Source organism: Lichenostomus cassidix, chromosome 8 (assembly GCF_008360975.1).
Source record: "Lichenostomus cassidix isolate B80296 chromosome 8, HeHo_3.0, whole genome shotgun sequence".
Taxonomy (NCBI): domain Eukaryota; kingdom Metazoa; phylum Chordata; class Aves; order Passeriformes; family Meliphagidae; genus Lichenostomus; species Lichenostomus cassidix.
In genome coordinates this window covers 6,633,806-6,654,514 of record NC_139489.1, presented here as the reverse complement: position 1 = coordinate 6,654,514, position 20,709 = coordinate 6,633,806, and the positions used below count along the sequence as shown (strand labels likewise).

The window sequence follows — 20,709 nt, the reverse complement described above, 5'->3', positions numbered from 1 at the left end:
AAACCTGGCTCTGTGGATGCTTCCATCTCCTCCACATCCAGCAGACACTTGCACAGTCTCACTCTGCAGTCTGTTACCCTCAAACAATAAAAACAATGTAAAGGGCAGAGCCTTGACACAGCCAGAGATGCTCTCAAATTATGCTGCACAGATTAAAAACGTGCAGGAGCTTCCCAGGATGATATAAATTATTGATCCATCCCATTTCTCATGTTGCCCAAATGCTTGTAAATGCTACTATACAAAAACATCGGTACAAAACCGCCCTAATAAATTTATTCCACGAAGAAAAAAAAAAAGAAAAAAGCTAATTTAATCTCAGAATGACATGAGAGACATTCTGTTTGAGTAGCAGCAGGCATGCAGAATCCCAGGGTGGATTCCATTGTACATACCTGCTCAAAGTCTCAGCAGACACACTCTGAACACCTGCAAGTGCCTGACAGAGGCAATCGGGCTGGTGATTTCTTACCCACAACAGGCAATCTGTTGATACACTGTGAAACCAGCATTAGGAGATGCTTTAGTCAAAATGCTGGAGGTTATTAATCACAGCTTTGGGGTTTCTGACAGGATGTTTTGATAAAATAAATCTATTTTAAGTGACTGTAATGAAATACTAACCGGTTTTTGAAGGGCTTTTAAGATGTTTTTAAGAAGTTTCAGATCAAAGACTCAGTTAATGTAACCTCCATGCATTAAATATTTAGTACTTATTCAGTCACTTGAGCACTCAGGCATCTTGACATTGTAAAAGGAGGAGAGGGAAATTGAGTTTAAGTCAGTTTTACACAGTGGGATTTTTCAGTTTTTATGTTAAAATCCCAGGCATGTAATTTTAATACAAAGGGGTCTATTCTTCTACAACAGTATATGCACCACCCATTAAAAGAATTCTTTATTCACCTGCCTAGATGGGAGAATAAATCCTCTATAGAGTCACTTCAGTAGAAACTGTTGTGCTGGGATTAACATCATGATTGAACATTATTCTGTCTCTGAGCTCTCTGATGGACAAAACCAAATGCAGATGCTTCTCTCTCCAGAACAAGGAGGCACTTACAAGGAACACAGAATTTTAACAATGGCAGACAGATTTAAGCAAGTTCTTTTTAGATATTTTGGATTATGTGACTACAAGATATTTCCCCTCTCTAGCATCCCTGAATTCCAACAGCTGCTCTTTACCATTTCATTTCTTCCAAGAAGTGCTCAGAGGTCTCCAGAACAGATGAGGGAAATAATCCTATTTGGGGACTTATTAAAATAGATGTCTTGAACTAATAAATTTCAGATTATTAGAGGCTGGATATCCACTCTGAAAATGAAATATGATGTATAAATTTTACAATTTCTCAAGCATCAGCTTTCTTGTGAAAGCTCACTGGGTGCAGCAGGAGCTTGAGGATGACTTCAAGCAGAATGAAGACACTCCTGAGTGCATTTCTTGGCTCACTTGCAGAGGATTATAGACACTAAAATATTAAAAATTGCCTTTGAAACTATCGCCATGACCCACATTAGTAGCTATTCTCAGAATCAAGGTAAGAATTGTGTATTTCTATCCTGTTTAACACAAACATGCACACATTTAAGTTCTTTGATTTACACAGTTGCTCTAAGGCTCTTGTATTTCACATTAATTTGTAATACAGAAAGAAACAACCTCAACTCAAACACTACCAATATATGGGGAAAAAGAAAAAACAGCAAAAAATTCTGCATATTTTTCACAAACATTTCCCAAATTTCATCATGAACATTTTCCCAAAATTTACAGTGCGATTGAAGATGACTGCACCCTAATTTGAAAAAAGCTAAAACTGACCTCTGAAGTAATGGCAGCAATACATATTCCCAAATCTGGCAAGGCATCATCATTGCATGACCCTATTTGTCATCAGTGTCTTCGGAATGTGAAGCAAGAACAAAGGCTGTGTGTCACCATGGGCTCTGCCGTGACACTGAAAGACAAACAGCCACTGAAAACATCTCCATGCATCTCCTGCTAACTGCATGATCTCATCTGTTTTTCTCAAAGACTTGTCTTGATTTTCTCTGCTTTCACTGCTGGCTGTGGCTCTGAAGCTCCTGTCTTCTCTACCATCTTCAATTATATGAGCACAAGGTGCAGGAAGGTGCAAGGTGATTTTACAGGAAAAAGAAGGTTTTTTTGTAGGTAACCTTAATATTCCTTATGCACAGTTGCCTCTGTGTGCATGCCATTGTGAAACACTCCCTAACTAAATTAAACAAATTAATCCTTGCTCTGCTGAAGAAGAAACTATGTCAGAAAAAAAAAAATCACAAAGAAATCCAAACCACAAGACATAACATAATGCATGTTAAACACTCCAACAGGTCCCTCACTGATTTACCCAACAGAGTCAGAATTTATCTACAAGGTACTACTGAATAACTTCATGTCTGTGTTTCTTTTGTGGTTTTTAAAATTTTGTTGAGAGTGGAAACCTGTGTTAAAACCATCTACACAGCCAATAAATCAAGATGATTCCTGAAGAATTTAGCTGTGTGAAAGCAGATCTTTAAAGACTTTCTGGAATCTTAGAAATTAATCACATCCTCAAAACTAGCAAGAAGTTTAGGAAAAGACAGAGATACTAATTTTGTTAATTCTGAAACAGCAGACAAACAATCTAGAAGTAATCTAGGTGAAGCTTTGTTGTACTGAGGCACACCAGAGGGGAAGTCAGATATCAGATCTCATCCTGCTGCCTCTGACACTGACATTGTACTCCAAAGGAAGGCAACTTGGGCAGAGGGAGGGTAATGAGGTTGTGACCAATGCTCCACTGCAGGGGTCATGAAAAGTGAGAGGAAGATGGGAAATGGTTTTGATAACAGTGGAAAAAAGGCCTTTAACCAATTCTATAGAAATTGAATGCAGCATTATGAAATACTCAGTTTGACTGTGGCACTTTCAGGTGCTCTGTGGATTAAAAATAAAAAAGGAAGAAAAAAAATGGAAAGGAGAGATTGTCCAAAATTAGCAACATTAAATATTTCAAAGGGTATTGATTGGAAGAAAATCATTACATATTTTTCCTTATAGAAATTAATGCCATTTAAATAGAGCACAGTTTATTGTTAGTTATGATGTTTTGACTTGTAATGGAGATGACCTTTTGAAATCAGGATATATCCACATGTAATGCTTTGCGATGCAATGGACTTCTAAAAAGAAGCAACCCTGGCTATATATTAGCTTTTAACAGGAGATGTGTTCCAGGCATTTAGAATTTGGGATCATTTGACTAAACAACATAAAATCAGTTTACAGAACTCTGATAGGGTGAAGGTGTCTCCCACAGAGATTAAACATGGACAGTCCCTGGAACAAAAACTGTACAATTTTGTGCTCATGTTGGCTGCAAACTGGGGTGCAGATGGGTATTCCCAGCATGCAGAACGTGCTATGAAGCTGCTGTAAGGAATTCTATCCATGATCAGTGTTGAACTACATCTGCCACCAGTGCTAAGTGCAGCCAGGGAGATCTGATGACGTGTGATCAGCTCCAGAGGTTTACTACCAGGAAACATTACTGTTCTGCAATAGGCTGTGATCATTGCCTTGCAATCATTATGGGGTGTTTTTGAATCAAAGAAAGAATATGTTCAAACACCTTTGTCATTTCTAATAAATTTCTGTGCAGTACAATTCCCAGAAAAGCCCAATGTTCTGAACTGTCTGTGCACATGGGCTCCCTATTGTGTTAAAGACACATCTCCAGTTGATGTTTTCCATTAAATTAAATAATGTGTACTGCTGCCAGAGTACAGGCTATCCTACTTTCTAGCACACGGAGCAACTTCTGAAGCTAATCAAAGAAATTTTGTGAATTAGTATTTTAGAGATGTTAACCATCACCAGTCCAAGGTCTTTCTAAACCTCTTGTTGTGATTCAACATTATTGAGTGTGAAGTTAGTAATTTGTGACTGCATGAAAGGAAGGAGAGATTATCTGCATTTCAAAAAATAAATAGACATAAAAAAGGGTCACTCCACTTGGTTATTTGAAAAAAGGGATTATGGAGCAATTAATCCGTGGTCAACACTTGCAGGAGAGAACTTCTTTCTTTCCGAGTAAGTTTTCAGATTGAGCATGTCAGGAAATTTGTGCCATTATATGTAAATACTTGAAACTGGGGTGGAAATAATTTCTAGAATCCAATTTGTTAAAAAATGAACACAGGTGCTGTTCTTATCAGATGAGGAAAGGTACATGAGCAAAGGGAAGCATTTTGACACGCAGTTCTCATTCACTTCTACCAAAGTTTTCTTGGCTGGTTTTCTGGAGATGGCTGCTACAGGAGCCATCAATTTACTTTTCTTGGTACTACCTGATGGCTCATACTGATTTTGTAGTAGATAGCAAGGTGAAGTGGTTGTTGTCCTGGATCTTTGCGATACATTGATTTTCTTTATTTTTTTCTGATTTAACTTTCTAACAAGCAGAGAGTGGCTTACTTATTTTGTAACATACATACAAAAATTCATAGTAGTCCTAAAGGAATACTAGATTTCTAACAGAAGAGTGTGTATTTGCCTGTATTTCTCAGGCAAGATGAAAAATCTGAGATTTCAGAGACCACAGCTATTCTGCTTCATTATTGTCATAGCAACAAATGATCTTGAAGCACTGTATGCAACATCTATAGCCATTTGCAGTATAGCTCTAGCTACTAACTTGTTTCTGTTAATGGCTGGCATGAACCAGTCTCTGTAATCTCTGCAATTTAATTGATGAACTGCAAAACAAATGGTCATAGTTAATAAAATTATATTTTGCCATCTGTGTCCAGTAATGAGAAAATCTGAATTATAGGAATGAAAAAGAATGAAGTTTTCTTCCAAACAGATCAATGCATCCCACCTCTTTGTCAGCTTTAAATTAGATGTTATCTGTTGCTGTGTATTTCCCTCCTCGGTTGCCATGGCTAATGGGAGTTTCAGCCAAGATGGACAAGAATTCTGTTTGACCATGGGGAATATAATACCTTTTCCTCTGTTTTCCTATGAGTCCGTGTAGTATGAGTCTACAATGTTATTTGGTCTGAGTGCATCCAGGTCTCATTTATAGGAGGACAATTTTGTTCAGCTCTGCAGTGTTATTTGCTGTTACAAAACCTTATCTATTTCTATAAAAGAAATCTAGAGGATATGTGCACTTTTATTCCTAAAGCTGTGAAGGATTTCAAAATCAGCTGGAGCTGAAGGCAAATCTGGTGCTGCCACAGTATCTTGTAAGGATGATTACAACAGCAGAAAAGTACACCTTTGGAGCACATATTCTGTTTTCCTGAGTTCACATTCTGAGCAGTTTGTTCTCTTGAGAGCAAGGATATAAATTGTCTGCACCAAAAAGAGGCCACTACAATTTAAAGGAAAAACCAAAACAAGAAAAAAAAAATACCCCACAACCTTTTATAAGTTCTCTAGGAACCCACTATATCATTAATTCCTGTAAGAGACAGATGGTCCCCACACAGAAGATAGCAAAGCCCTTAATGGTGATAACTTGATTACCTAGCCCATGCCAAGGATGTGAACCATTTCCTCAAGCTTTAGAGAGGAAGACAGACTAAGGCAAGAAGGAGATGATATTATATCCAATCACGGGAGACAAAGAAGATGCAGTGCTGCTGAGCACCCTGTTGTGTGCAGCAACACTATTCTTGTTCTACACAGTACCTTTCAGATTTTGAAATATTCATTGTTTGGTTTAATATCTATGTCTAGGTCTCAGACAAGCCTTGATGGATCTCCACTGTATTTCCAAAATATCTCCTCTTTTTTCAGCACAGTACCATCAACCTCTGTTTTAGTCGTCATCTGTTAATCTATAAAGTGCCCTTAATCAGTCATCTCTGACATTCCTATAAATTTTCCATCAGACATAACACATTACTGGCTATTTTTCATTCTCAGAAGGCAAATAAGAAAAACAGACTTGAGCTCTTGAATCACATAAACTCTGCAAAGGAGCAGACTCCACTTCTAGCTCTTTTCCCGAAAACCACAGCCATAATTTGAGGAGCCCAGAAGCCACAAATAGGGCCTGGTTTCCAAAACATTAAAACCATTTTTGGAGTTGTAAATGTCAGAAGTTGGGGGTCAGTTTTGTGTACCAGGAGGTCTTTTCAGCTTTTTTTTAGGAGCGAATGTGAAAACGCGCTGAGTGTCCCGGGAATCCCGATGGGATGCGCTGTCCAGGGTCCTGACAAGGATTGCGAGACGATTCTGCACTTAACTGCATAAAATAACTGGTTGCTACGGCTGACCTCTGAAAATGAGCACCAAAGGCTTCCCCACTGGCTGCTTCCAAACGGTCCAGGTTTCTGCAATAGTCTCCTTTCATATAAAATGACACTGCAGCCAGAAGAATGTTACGAACCTTAACTCAGTGATATTTATGCAGGATTTTGGAGGTGGTCAGAGCAAAAGTTCAAAAAAAAATGGGTTTTCTTTAAAGATAGGCAGGAGATTTTCCCTCAGATTCCATGCTGAGAACAGTGCAGAATTCATAAATATGGAAAGACTAGTTAATATTTTAATTCTAAGCAACACGGATTTTTAAAAAAGGAAAAAAAAAGAAGGATAAACAAACAACATTTAACAATGTGCAGCTGTTACTAATGAATTAAGAAGCTGATTAAAAATAGAATGATGGATATTAATGCATTATTATAATCCACCATAATGCAGAAAATCTAAATAGAGAAAAAAAATGTATGTGAAATCCTAAAGTTGTCAGACTTTGAGAAAGTAATAGTCATCTTAAATTTTAACTAATTAGGACTAAGTGCAAAATTGGATGCAATTGATGAGAAATTAAAAATAAATGGGAGGAAAATTATTTCTGAAACAGATTTTTCTTTCATGCATACTCATGAAAACTCCTGAAATGGATGGAATCTCTCCACTTTGTAAATCCTCCATGTTACACATTTATTAGCACATCAGACAAGGTGGTTCAGAAAAACACACTTTCTGTAAAAAGGTATGTCCACAATTCTAGGGAATTCTGAGCGAAAATATTTGACTGTGGGCCTAGGGCTGGCTTTTCTTTTTCCCACTGGAAATGTCATGTAACTGGGGCCTTTTCAATCCGTGTTCATTTTCTCAGATTGTTCTCTGCTGCCACAGTATGGTGCTCAGCTGCTGTTTGAAAACATGAAAAAGAGGATCTTTATCAGAGACTGCAGTTCTTTTCATGTACCAATATGACTGGCTGCCATGTAAGATCTCTTTTAAAGAGTATTAAAAAGGCTTTAAGCTGCATCTTATATTTCCTAAGAAGCGAAAAAAACAGTTTTCAATTAAGTACCTACTGCTTTACATTAAAAAGCTCCTGTCTCCTCATGTTATTTGTATGTCATTTTGTCTTCAAAACAAAGATAAATATTGCTTTCAGTATTTGTGGATAATAGCAGCACTTCAACAGCAGCAGGCTTTTTTATGAAAAACACTTTTTTTTTTCCTTTTCAGGGAATATCATGATCTTCTAAAATAAATTATATTTGAATGCAACATGATGTCTTAAAATAAGGATGGCACTAGCCTTTCTTACATGTAAGATTGATGTGCTTCATCGCTGCACTATTCTTTGATTCAAAAATACTTTGCTAACAGTGCAGAGAAGTAAGGGACATTAAAATCACACCGAAATCAAGAACAGATCATAGGCTACATATAATATCTCTCAGCTGTATCTTCTTACATGTGTTATATTTTCATGAGCCTTCCTTCCTCTCCTCAAGTATATATATTCAAATACTTGGTCAGCACTAGGGATGCACTCAGCTAGCTGGAGCCACCTGAGCTGCACTGCCTTGGTCTACACTATCTTGTAATGCATCAAAATAAGTTCTTATGTCTTTATTTTCTCATTCCTATATGATATATGCCCAAATCCCTTCTGACATACAGGCAGAAGTCTTCTTAGAGCCAGCTTTTAGCTTTCAAGGCTTAAAGACAAGAGAGATAAAGTATTATGTGCATGGCAAGGACAAAGAACTCCAGGATCAGTGCAAATTTCTTATGCAGAAGGCCTCAAATGCACACCATATTCATACACTGCTAGAAAAAAAAAGGCTTGCTGAGCAATGGTGGGGATTCACTTTACACGCAGACATTCAGCATATTTATAGAGAAGTGCAAAAAGAGGGATTTTATTATTATTTTTTGCCTGTAGTCATGTTGTTATAGTCATAGTAGAAGTTCACAACAAAATGTTAGGGCACCAGGCCTGTGTTGATGGTTTTGACATTGGAGCCTAAAGATATCTTTACAAACATTAAACTTGATGCCATGAACTGTGCCAGTGACTTCAACATGTCTATTTAACATGCTTAAGTTTAAATCTACACTTAAGTGTTTTGCTGGAGCGGAGCCACAATGCTCAGTTTACATAAGTTATGTGAACAAGATTTTGCCTGAGGTATTTAGAGATTTTAATATATTATACTTACATTCTAGAGCTGGTATAACGTTAAATCAATAAATAGTTTTTTCTTTGGTTAAATTAAAAGGCATAAATCCAAATCCTTTGGACTGAGCAGACTTTGAAATTGTTAAATAAGCCTTCAATCCCAAGGTTTCAGCCCTACAGGTAATGTGAGCCAGGCTAACCATCTTCTGGGTCTACAGTCAAAGAATAAAGATTAAAACACAACTCCAGCCCCACAGATGCATTACACAGTCACCACTCAGGAGATCTAAACAGAAACCAACTCAAACACAGCCAAAATCCCAGCAGAGTCAATGCAGTGAAGTGCTACGGGGCAAATGTAGTTAATAGCTCCACATAGCACGATTTCCCCTCCGTGCAAGTACATTCAGCATTGCTATCAACATGGTAATTATTGCTTAATGCTGTGCTACAAAGCAGGGAAAACAAACTTCTGGAAATGGAAGTGAAGGAAGACTGAAGGCATTCTCAGGTTTTCTCCGGGTTCTAAAGCATAACCTCAAAATATACTCACAGCCTGCGGGGCAACTAAATAAATTTTAAAATTATGAAAAAGCTTTACATTGGTGCATACGCAGGATCTCAGGCTTGCTTTTTTTTTGTGAGATGATATTAATTGGTTGTGCTGTGTTATTTCCTAAGCACCAACTAAAAAACAGGGATTCTAGTCAGCCCTGAACATGGAAAGTAAAAATATGTTCTCCATGTCCCCAAAAGCTTAGAGTGCAGTAACTGAAGGCAAATGCAAAGGTCTGAGGGTTGAACTCACTGTGTGGACAAAACCAGTTGGTTTCCCACTGGGATTACAGTTCCCACATGGAGCTTTGTGGCACTCAACCAAGCAGGAGAAAGTGCTGAGGATAGCAATGGGTAAAACCTGCCTTTTACTTGAAATTTGCCATTGCCATGAAACAAGGAGTCAGGCCCTGAAATGCTTTCCTGGCACTTAACTCAGGCATTTCAGGACATTTGACTAGTTCATTAGTGTTTCATTTCCAGGTTGAAGCCTGGACAAGCCACATATTCCAGCCTTTCTGGACCTGCAGGATTGCACATTAGGGGATGGATGGAGCCAATAAGGACCACAAAAGACAGAAGGACAAGGAAGACAAGTCATAGAGCAGGATATGAAGCTGAGTGAAATGGCACTGAGATGGGGATAGTGAGTGCATAGAAGAGAACACGACTACCTTGTGCAGACCTGGTATTTAAAAGACCTCTCAGCTATTTTGGATTTGCCCTTCACAACTCAAAGAGATAAGGGGAATGAATAGGAAAGAACAAAGCAGGATAAGTAACATAAGAGCAGAAAACAAATACCACAGCTTCTTTCTTCTAGCTAGCTTAGGAAAGTATAAACTAAACGAAAAGAAAAGGGAAGGTTAGATTTGAGGCAAAGAAAGGGCAAGCCAGATGAAGGACAAGTGTGGAGTAAAGGTGAGATGAAGAGTCTGACTTGGAAATGGGAAGAGCCATGAAGCAAAAGGCCAACCTGAACAGCTACAAAAAGTCCAGTGAAAACTTGAGAAAGGTCACTGACTTTCCAAAGGTTTCCCTGTGTGGCTACAAGATGAAAGGGTGCAGCTTGGGACCTGGGCATGAAAACAGTTTGTATAGACTAACTTTGCCACACATAATTCATTTACTGTCCTTCCTTTCAAGAAGTTTCTTTCTTAATAAAATGGATCATAACATTTTTTTTTCCTTCAGATGATTTCTTACCTTAATGGATTTTTTGTGCTCAAAGCTTCTTTTTTAGTGAAGTGCTTTTTCCAAGAGTTTTTTTAATGGAAGATAGTAGTTATAAAATGAGAGCTGCAAAATGGACTTAAGATTTGAATCCTTCTTCATGATTTAAGATTTTTTAGTCATATTTAAAGAGCAATTTACGGAAATCCTTCTAGAAATTATTTTATCAGTGTTCTTTCTGTAAGTTAAGAAATAACCACCTTATACTTTTAGTAACCTTGCATGATATTAACTGAAAATGATTATTTTATTGAATTTGGTTTTTTCAAAAACTATATATTGCTGCCAAATCAATCCGAAGTATTTCTTGGGTTTATGATGAACACTTGTATATATCCCACAGACAGATGGCAACATTCAACAGTAACATTGCTTCACCTATCACTCCTTCTCTGTGATTCCCACAGGCCAGGTTATCTCCCAGAACTCCCTTTAAATCGTAACAAAGAAGTTTTCCTTAAAACTGGTGGTATAGAATAGTCCCCTGTAATTTCTCATGTTATTTATATAATTTCCCTGGTAGCACACTGTGCTATTATATGCTATAAGTCATATTTTATTTTGGAAAGAACTGCTGGTGGTGTTATTTTTAGGTCCAACTCTACTTCTGCTGATATCCAATCCAGCTAAGAAAATAGCTGTAGGAACATTTAAAATCTCACATACAGTTTTGGGATGACATCCATATTACGAATGTTTTGGGAACAGCAGTACTATAGGAGTAAAAAATACACCACTGACTAAAGAGAATGTATCCTGAATATATACATAGCTGCACTTTTCCACTACTGAGAAATGAGAAAAGGGATTTACTTTTTCTAAGCACTATTTCAGTGGCCTTTTTCAGGCCAAATAAATTGCCACAAATTGCATTTACATGACATTTCAACCTAGGTACAGTCAAATCCGTTGGAAAATACAGAATCTGACACCAACAGGATTTCAAAGGTACGTTACATCACACAGAAGCCTGTAACTTCTATTTTTTTTCAAAGACCAAGAGTATACTTTTCTTTTACAGAACTGTTATTACATAACCTGGAGTTGAATGCAGAAATGGGAAATTTAACCTCAGAAAAACTGCCTATTTTCTTTGCTTCATGCTTTAAAACGTTCATAACTGAGCAGTTAAAAATGGACCAGTAGAAAATGGTAGAATTGATCAAGTATTTTTACTGGGGCACGAAGTCATTTAGACGGTAAATAAAGGATATTTGATCAATGAACCAACAATGTGACATCTGGTGTGCAGCTTCACAGTCTTAGGGCATCACTCTGCTCTCTCAGGTACCAGCATGAAGCAGGAGTAACTCATGTAAATTAAAAGCACACTCCAAAGTGGTGTGGAGCCAGGAGGAAGCACAGGGTGCTGCAGTCTGTGTCTTTCCATACCTGACTGAGGAGATCGGCTCGCTTACAGAGCCCTACATCAGACATATTGCCTGCTTGTTTTAAAATGGGTCTTTAATATTTAATTCAACAGAATTCCATATTCCAGTCTCTGAGTACTGTGCAAGTCCCTTTGAGGCTCGTGGTTTGTACGTGCAGTCACAATTCTCCTCGAGTGCAATTTGGAAGCACCATTGCCTAATGGAGTGAAAGGGAATATCTGGCTCTGATTAATCCTGGTTCTCTTTGGAGTGAGTAATGAAAATATGGCCAGCCAGTGTCAATTTGTAAAGTGGGCTGTAGGAGTTGAGCCAGCCCATCCAAAACTCATTTATTTTGTGTGCCTGTGGAATGCTGGTGGAGGTACAGGTCTCATCAATTGTCCACATACTTCGTGCACACACAGACAATTTGAGCTACCAACTTCAAATGGGAACACACTCAAAAATTTTGCCAAATCTGAAACATTGGTTATAATGCTACATACATAGCTGTTATTGCATGTGAGACTGAATAAGTATCACCAAATAGGTGCCGTAAATGTAAATTGTGCCTGTGCTCATACTTCTACAGAAATATAAAAATTATTTTAAATTATGTTATGCTGTGAAATATTGCATAATATTTGCTGAGATGAGAGACACGTCAATAATATGCAAAAAAAAAATAAAATCACAATTTAAAAACTGCTCACAGATTTTGAACTTCTGATTTGTTGGGGCAAACCAAAGAAAACCTGAAGTTACCCAAGGCCAACAGTGGCAGAATGAAAATAGCAGTTTAAATGGTACCTGGGTGACCATATCAGCTCACTTGCAGGAGAGACTATTTTCAAGTACATTTGGCACATCTGGCACATCTAGAATGTGGGATAGCTCTCTGAAGTAAAGAATATAAACATTAAAAGGTCAGAAATAGTACAGCTAAGTTATCCATTTAAAGGGCAATGGAAAACTTCGCCATTTGGCTCTGAACCATTTTGTCATTCTGCATCCTAATGACAATTACATGTCCCATACCGATATTTCACTTTCAATTTTCATAGAATTAGTGATAGTATTTCAGGAATTAAAGGAGGCATAGTACTTTCTTTAGAGAAGATATGAAATTAGATTAGAAATTAGATTGCCTTGAAAACATTATATGGAGCAAAATGTGCACTCAGAAAGCCTTCAGGAGTAATCCTTTAAGCATGGCTCCTTGTGACTTGAGCTTTACTTTTCCACAACAAAGAAGAAAAAATCCCCAAAACAGCTCCAAAGATCTGTTGTGAGATTCTGGCATCTCCAAGAGCCACAGTTCAAAACTTCATAATCCAGGAGAAGTGAAATTGTTTCAAACACTTCCCCATCCTCACACCCACAGACTGCAGCAGGGGCTGTAAAAGTGCCCCGGAATGAACCCGAGGGGATCAGCAGCTGCATGGCAGCTGGACAGATGTGCTGCAGCCTTCCCTTCCCCTGCCATCCTACCTCAGCCCTGTGCCCAGCATGAGAGTTTGTCCTCAGACGGCATCTTTCAACCACCTTTCACCATGTGCTACCAGGGGTATCGTCCTTCTGCAGGAAGAGAGCTTCTAAGGGCCCCTTTATGCCAATCTGATTCCTCTTATCTTACATAAGGGGCCAGGGCAGGGACAGAGCTCTCTTTCTGAGCTCTAAATCTATCCTATATGGCATGCAATTCTCCAAAGTACAGCCAGCTTCTGCTTTTATGAAGCACTGTGCAGTGAAGAATGAAGGATCCTGTTTTTCACCATTTAAAGATGTATGATAGCAACAAAGCTCTATGTTAAAATATTTAACTCGCAGAGAACTTATGGAAATTGTCTATTCAAGCTCAGCAAAGACATTAAATTACCAAGCTGTTCTAGGACAGTTGTGTGTGGAGAAAAGCCAGAAATGCTCTGAGATTGTAATGTTGCTCACAAAGATTACAGCATGAGCCTGATTCAGAAGCTTTTTTACACAGCTTGGTGAGCTGCAAAATGTTACCATATCAATTTCTGCAAAACATACTGTGTGTGTACATATAGATATAAAAGCAGGACTTATACACAGCACATTTCCTGCCACATTTTGAGTGGCATCTGTTTGTTTAGTGTGCTGAAATATGAAAAATAATATTTAGCAACAACTGGTAACACAATGTTAACAAGATTTAAGAGTATAGCTCTGTCTGTCAAAATGCAGATAAAAGACAAATCCTTCTATCTCTGTGTTTTAATCAGTCAGATCAGAGGTTTGATGAATATGCAAATATGACTGTTTATACACTAGTTTCAGAGTGAAAGGAAACAAATTCAGTTTCATTATGGAATTAATGACAGCTCTGTCCTCTAAGATTAATAATTAAAACCCTACACACATTAAGATGATAGTGCTCTTTCCTCCCAGCCTCTGCAGATTTTACTTTTCTATTTTTTAATACCTCTTTCCCATATAATTGTTTGTCCCCCTAATTGGAATGATTAATAATTAATGCCAGTTCATGGATATGCAATAGTCATCTTTAGAACAAGAACTGTACTTAACCTGCAAAAAGGGGTTAAAAAATGCCTTCTTTTGTTAATTCTGTTTTTTACTCTTCTCTGTAAGTTAATTTTTTCCTCCAAGTTTTATGCCCCCATAGGAATCTCAATGGCCTGCTTTAACAATGGAAACCTTGTATTTGTTTCAGTGCAGGGTATACATATGATTTTATTTTGATTTTCACAGTATATGCTGGGTTTCTTTTTCAAGCCCCTGCTGCTGGGATCAGCAACCTTCACAGCTTTCTGCATCTGAAACACACACTACAAGTTTAGACCAAATCACATCTCAGAGAAAAGATTAGGAGTGTGGTATAAGTGCATTATGAAGTCTGAGAAGGCAAAAGTTAAAAAAAAAAAATTGAGCTATTACTTTTTAATCTGATGATTTCTGAGTTGACATGGGAGTGTCTGAGTCATGCTTGCCAAATCCCCTAGACAGGCAGCATTTCAGAGAAAGATTATAGCAAAGTGAGCAGAAGTTCTGCCTTACCATGAACCCTTCTTCCTGCTTCAGAAGAACTATGACACTTCATTTTACGTGGCCACAGGATCTATACAGAGACCACTAAATCCCTTCTAATTGTAAATTGCCAAAGCAGGAATTTTAAAAAGAAAATAAAATAGGTGGTTTGTGTATATTTTGCATTATTTTATTAAGAAAAGTTATCTTCTGGGTCAAAAAAACCCCAACTTCTTTCTGAACAGAAAAGCTCTTCCAGAAAGACAAATGGTCAGAGTACTCTAAAAATCACATTTCTTCAATAAAACTCTTTCAGTTTCATCTTTTAATGTCTTTAGAGGTGAACTGATCCTACATAGGAATTTAGCATTTCCTTGCCCATCACAAAGGCAACATTTTATGTGAAATTAAATTAACATTTGTCCGCATTTCACCATGCAGGTCCACTTCCTCCTGTGTCACTGATAGCAGGAGACCAAATATGTGTGTGTGGGTACTTTTGCAAGTGTTGCTGTTGAGCTGCTAGCAGAGTAAGAAGACCCAGGTTCAAAGTGTGGCATCAAGAAGAAGGTTTTATTATTTAATTCCAACTTATATAGACTTTTCAAAGGTCACCCAGATTGGTCAGTTCGAAGCCTCCCCCTAGGCCTGACTGGCCAGGCCTGAACTGTCCACATCCCAAGAAACTGTTTTTAATAACATCCAAACTTTATCTTTGTTTATAAAACACAGGAAGAAGAGAGAGAAGAATTCTCATGGGAAAGGTCTGTGCCAGCCACAAGCAAGGATGATGAATTACACTCCAGAGGCATTTAAGGACAGACATCCATAAGGAAGCCTGGCTGGCAAGCATGCCTGGTACTCACCACGCTGAGCCCCAGCAATTCCCTGCAAAAGTAGTCCATGTTCCTCCTCTGGAGGTTGTCCAGGTAGTGCTGCAGGCGGGTGTAGGTGTAGGGGTAGCAGTAGGCAAACTGGTAAGTGTCGTCCTCTCGGTCAAAGCAAAAAGCAAAGGACATGACATAGTTCTTCCTGTGGTCTGGGCAGCGATAGTAATACACGTTTTTGGAGGGGATTCTTTGCCTGGAAAACAAAAAACCACGTATGGATATGTGTTAATTGATGTATGTGTACGTGGACATGAGAAATCTGAACCAAAAGGGCTGTGGGAGATTCAGGTTTCCTCCAAAGTAAATGAAGTGGAGCAGCTTGAACAGCTCAGGGCTGGCGAGGAGATCCAGAGCCTCATGCAGAGCAGGGCTGTGACAGCTCCTGTGCCCCTGTCACCACAGGGACCTCAGAGCCACCACAGCAGGGAGAGCATCACACAGCCAGGGAAACCCATTCCCACAAATTGAAAAGGATGCACAGGTTGTCCAAATATGCTCTACTTCCCTATCAGGCCACCTCATACCACTCATTCCTCATGCACAGGCTCCAGCCAGACCTCTGTCTGCAGTGGGGCTACACCCTTTGCTACAGGTTTAATTCACCAGCAAATGAAGGAATGGCAAGATAAGGCAACACTGACAAAACTGTTACTGAATTCAGGACATCTTTATATACATCTTATAGCCAGGGGATACATATCCAGATCTAGCCAATGAATGGAACTAAAGATAAATTCTTGAGGTTAAAAAAAACAACCAAATAAACAAACAACCTGAAAATCACACCAAAAAATTCAGGTATGGAAAATAACCAGGTCTTAAAATAGAAAGCAAAGGATAAAAAAGTATCTGTTCCCATTCCAAATTGGACTGCTGCCCTCCTCAACATTTCTGGCTTACCTGACAGGACAGAAATGAATATACATGATGGCAAATAATTATAATAAAGACATTTATGTCATTGTTATCAAGGTGGTATCTCTTTGAAGAGTAACAAATATCTGCCTGCGGTCTCTCACACAACTCTGATAATTCTATTACTTTTCAAGAGAAATGGGTAATGTTTCAGAGTGGGGTAAAAACTTGTTCTATAGATGAGAGATGTCCACTATTTCTGTTTCTATGCTTTGTTCATTTCTTAGGTGGAATTTCTAGCTTAATTCAGACAGAAATAGTCTCCAATCATGCCATGTACTTGTAATTTGATGTAAGTAACTTACCAGTCATGTTTGGCAACAAAATGCTATGGTCCTGCAGACTCTACCTGATTCAATTACACACCATTATAAACAGGTCTCATCTAATGACTGAAGCAGATCTCAGCTAAAGTGGGATCATGGAGAGGGAAAAACATAACAAGATTTACAGACATAGCACCAGTAACCTGACTCTTTGTCATCATTCCGAGAAGCTGGTGTGCTGCAGAACATCAGTTTTGGCCTCTCACTGCTAATATGAATTGGAGGACAAAACCCTCTCATTATACACAGGTACATGTTTGCCAATTAGCAGCAGTTAACGAGTCTGATCAGCAAGACTCAGGATCTACAAAGAGAAACAGAAAGGAATTGAGATCTTCCTGAGAAAGTAAAATAAAGAACCAGTGATGCAGTTAATTACACTCAGAATAAGAATTTATCTGCCCTTTTTAATGCCCTGCTTCTTGAAAATTCAGGGCCTCAATGATTTATTTCAGCATCATGACTGAACATGAGCCAGGGTGTGCCCAGGTGGCCAAGAAGGCCAATGGCACCTGGCTTGTGCCAGCAACAGTGTGGCCAGAAGGACCAGGGCAGTGACTGTGCCCCTGTTCTCAGCACTGGTGAGGTTATAGCTCAGATCTAGACTGGAGAGTGGGAAATATTTCTTCAGTGAAAGGGTTTTCAAGTGTTGGAAGAGGCTGTCCAGGCAAGTGGTGGAGTCACCATCCCTGGAGGTACTTTTAAAGGATGGGTAGATGTGGCACTTGGGGACATGGTTTGATGGTGGAATTGGCAGTGCCAGGATAACAGTTAGACTCAATTACAAAAAAGGACTTTTCCAATCTAATAAAATCTATGATTTGATGATTTTTTTTTTTTTATAAAAGACACTTGCTTACCACAAAGATCAGAAAATTATATTTAAGGCACAAATACAAAGGACTGAAAAAAAAAACCTTTTCTGTTTTTTAAAGAAGTATCAGTAGGGAAAAAATGCCACCAGCCATCTGCATGCAGCACTCTCACCTAATGGTTTTCTTCAGTATCTTAACATATTTCTATCATTCGCCCTTACTCTGGAGTGCTATAGGACATCCCTCATTTGATCTCAAATCAAGCAGATGATATGGCAGTGGGTAAATGTATTCCAGCTCCCAGTCCTCAAACCATAATGCAAGTTTAAACAGTATGTTGCTGAGTTGTTGAACTTTATTTGTTTCCAAATTAGCATGGGAGAAATAATAAAGGACAAGACTCACTTTGTGCTATAAAAATTTCATGTAAAATGAGACCAATAGGAGGAAATTCAGGATTTTAGAAAGGCTAATGCTAATTGAAATTCATCTACTGATAGTTAATGTTTAAATGACACATAGTTCTCCTTGGTTCAATAACTTTCTACTTTTAAGCAAGTTGAAGACAACTTTGTTAATGTATTAAAGGCACTTTTGATATTTCATTCCCTTTCCCCTTCATTATAAAAGCTAAGCATCTGTTTTATTATCCACTTTGACACATCACTTTATGGCTGCATTTGGCTATTATGGCTAATCTTGATGTCTAGGACATCTGGTATTGACATTTCACTATCTGGTGTCTGACACAACAGCAGAAACCATCCTCAGTTCCTAGGTTTAAATTCACCCTCTCAGGGCAAAAAGTGCCCAAACTCTTAATTCAAAGCATATCTTCAAAAAATAATTATAATAGTGCTCCTGTCACTGCTAATCTATTTTTATCTCTCCTAGCACTTTGTCACTGCTAATCTATTTGTGAGTCATAGAGAGAAAGAGAGTCAGGGTTTAGATACCAACAACACATCTTTACACACAGGAGCCTAATCAGATTGAGATCTTATCAGGGAATTAAAGAAGAAAAGAAAAAAGGGAAAGAAAAAGAAAGAAAAGAGACACAGTGCTAGATATCACCAACTGAGTTTTTGATAACGAAAAGACATTGCTCAGTTCTTGAATTAACCTTTGTGTCCTAGACACACTATTGTTTACTCTTTCCCTTTTTTGTTCTATGCCTTCTGGAAAAGGACACCCACACACTGTGGCAGCAGCTGCTCCTATTAATTTAAAGCTATTACAAAAATTAAAATTAAACCCAATTACTTTGGCTGGTTTATAGCTGGGGAATGGCTTAGTCTGATTGTTCCCTCTGGTTATGGACAAAAACAATATTCCTACCTACAGGCAGCTGCCAGTGGAATACTAATGCATCTAGGGCCTGGCAGGAACAGATTCACAATGTAGAGTCTAACTGCATTTCTCACTAAAGAAAAATATCTTATCATGGATCTGCAGAAATGCACCAACTTCTTACGCTGTGAGTCACAATGAAGCCAATTTGTAGTTAAAGGCAGGAAAGCAAAATGATGGTGGAAACCTTAATGCTCCTGTTTGTCCCTTTGCATTTCCAGGCAGCTCACACTCAGCAATGCATCCTGCTAATTGATACACAACTGCTGGATCTCTGAGCTCCTGGATGGTTATTGAAAGGAGAACCACTCCCATTCCAAGTGCAGCCACAGAGAATAAAGTGCAAACAACTCATTTCCAGTCTGTTTTTGGGATGTATTTGAAGAAACAAAGCTGGATATTTTCCATCGGTTTGACACAAATTCAAACTGCCTAAGATAAACACAAAAGTCTTTCTGTCCGAGGAAAAAGGAAGCACAGAGATTGAGAGTTTCTCTCTATTTGGATGCTCATAGTGCAGTGCCAGTCCAAGGCTTGAGCCAGTGGGTTTGAGTGTCTTTTCTCTGACAGGGCAGCACTCCCAACCCAGTGGATTTGCTGCTCCAAGTGTGAGTTGTGTCTGTGCCTGCTGCTGCTGTCTGTTTGTACAGTGCAGCCTGGAGTCAGGACATTTGCTCTGCTTTGGTAGATCAAATTTGTCAGTGCACAAAAAATAAAAGCTGAAATTGTAGTCCTCATCCAGTATCAAAAACCCGATGACCTTAGAGGCTCCAGGATTTTACTCCCTGCTACTACAACAGGCACTGAGGGGTATAACTGAGCTTTGAAAACTATCCTACCTATACTTCTAATTTGAATGTAATTTTAACTTCAACTAATAATTTTGCCCTTAAAATCAAACTCTAATACCTGTCTTGCTTTTTGTTTTTTTTTTTTTCTCTGCTATCTAATTTCCATTTGAAAATTGGGAGTTAGCAAGGCTTTGGAAGAGGACAAACACTGGGGCTAGTGGTGGTACTGCTTTGAGGCATCTGTTCTCTAAGTTTAAAACATAGAAGGGTGCTAATCAAACCCTTTTGTGGTGCCACAGCACAAATAATTACAAAATAACAATTTTTGGAATGCTTTCCTCTCCCTGTTGCACAACCAAAGCAGGGAGCTCTGGCCCAGCCAAATTCCCAATGACTTTAATGAGCAGCATAAATAGACTTTGGACTGCTTTTAATATGGCACTGGAAAAGTAATTATTCAGTTCCTTGCCTCTGCAGGATTGGGTTAGACATATCACAGTCAGGACACTTCAAAGTAAAATTATGATCTTTGGAGGAAAAACAAAAAATCTGCAGGTGCTGCAAGAAATCCATGGCCAAAAGAAAAATTAGGGGATCTGACTTATAGAGCAATGCTCAAGTTGTGGTGTAGCATTAGCTGTGGTGACACACTGTGGTGATCATTTTCAATTGCCATCAATTTGCATGGCTAGAGATACTACTTAGCAAATGTACAAATTTCCAAGCTTGCCTACAGAACTCAAAGGGGTGAGCCTGAGTCACAGCCTCAGACAAAATTAAGCCTAACGACCCAAAACCTGATTCTGATCCAACTTTGGAAAATAACCTCTAGGTATTTATTGACATTGCCCTAAATACTAGATGTGGCAACTCTTTCTGAGCGCTCAGATTTTATTCCTACAGCTGGATGTCCCCAGTTATTAACTGTAAGAAATCTCACAAACTCTGGACAAAATATAAGGATGTAAATCATGTGCTGCAAACTCCTTTTCTGGGAGA

General features: G+C 38.5%; 1 protein-coding gene across 2 annotated transcripts in view; it reads right to left on the bottom strand.

The window, feature by feature from the left end:
* Positions 1-20,709, bottom strand: part of BEND5 (BEN domain containing 5) — an 860,026-nt gene that overhangs the window by 497,871 nt on the left and 341,446 nt on the right. For both annotated transcript variants that reach the window (XM_085067639.1, XM_085067643.1), the window contains exon 5: positions 15,490-15,706. In XM_085067639.1, the coding sequence (XP_084923765.1) occupies positions 15,490-15,706 (217 nt within the window). The remainder of the gene's footprint in view (positions 1-15,489; positions 15,707-20,709) is intronic.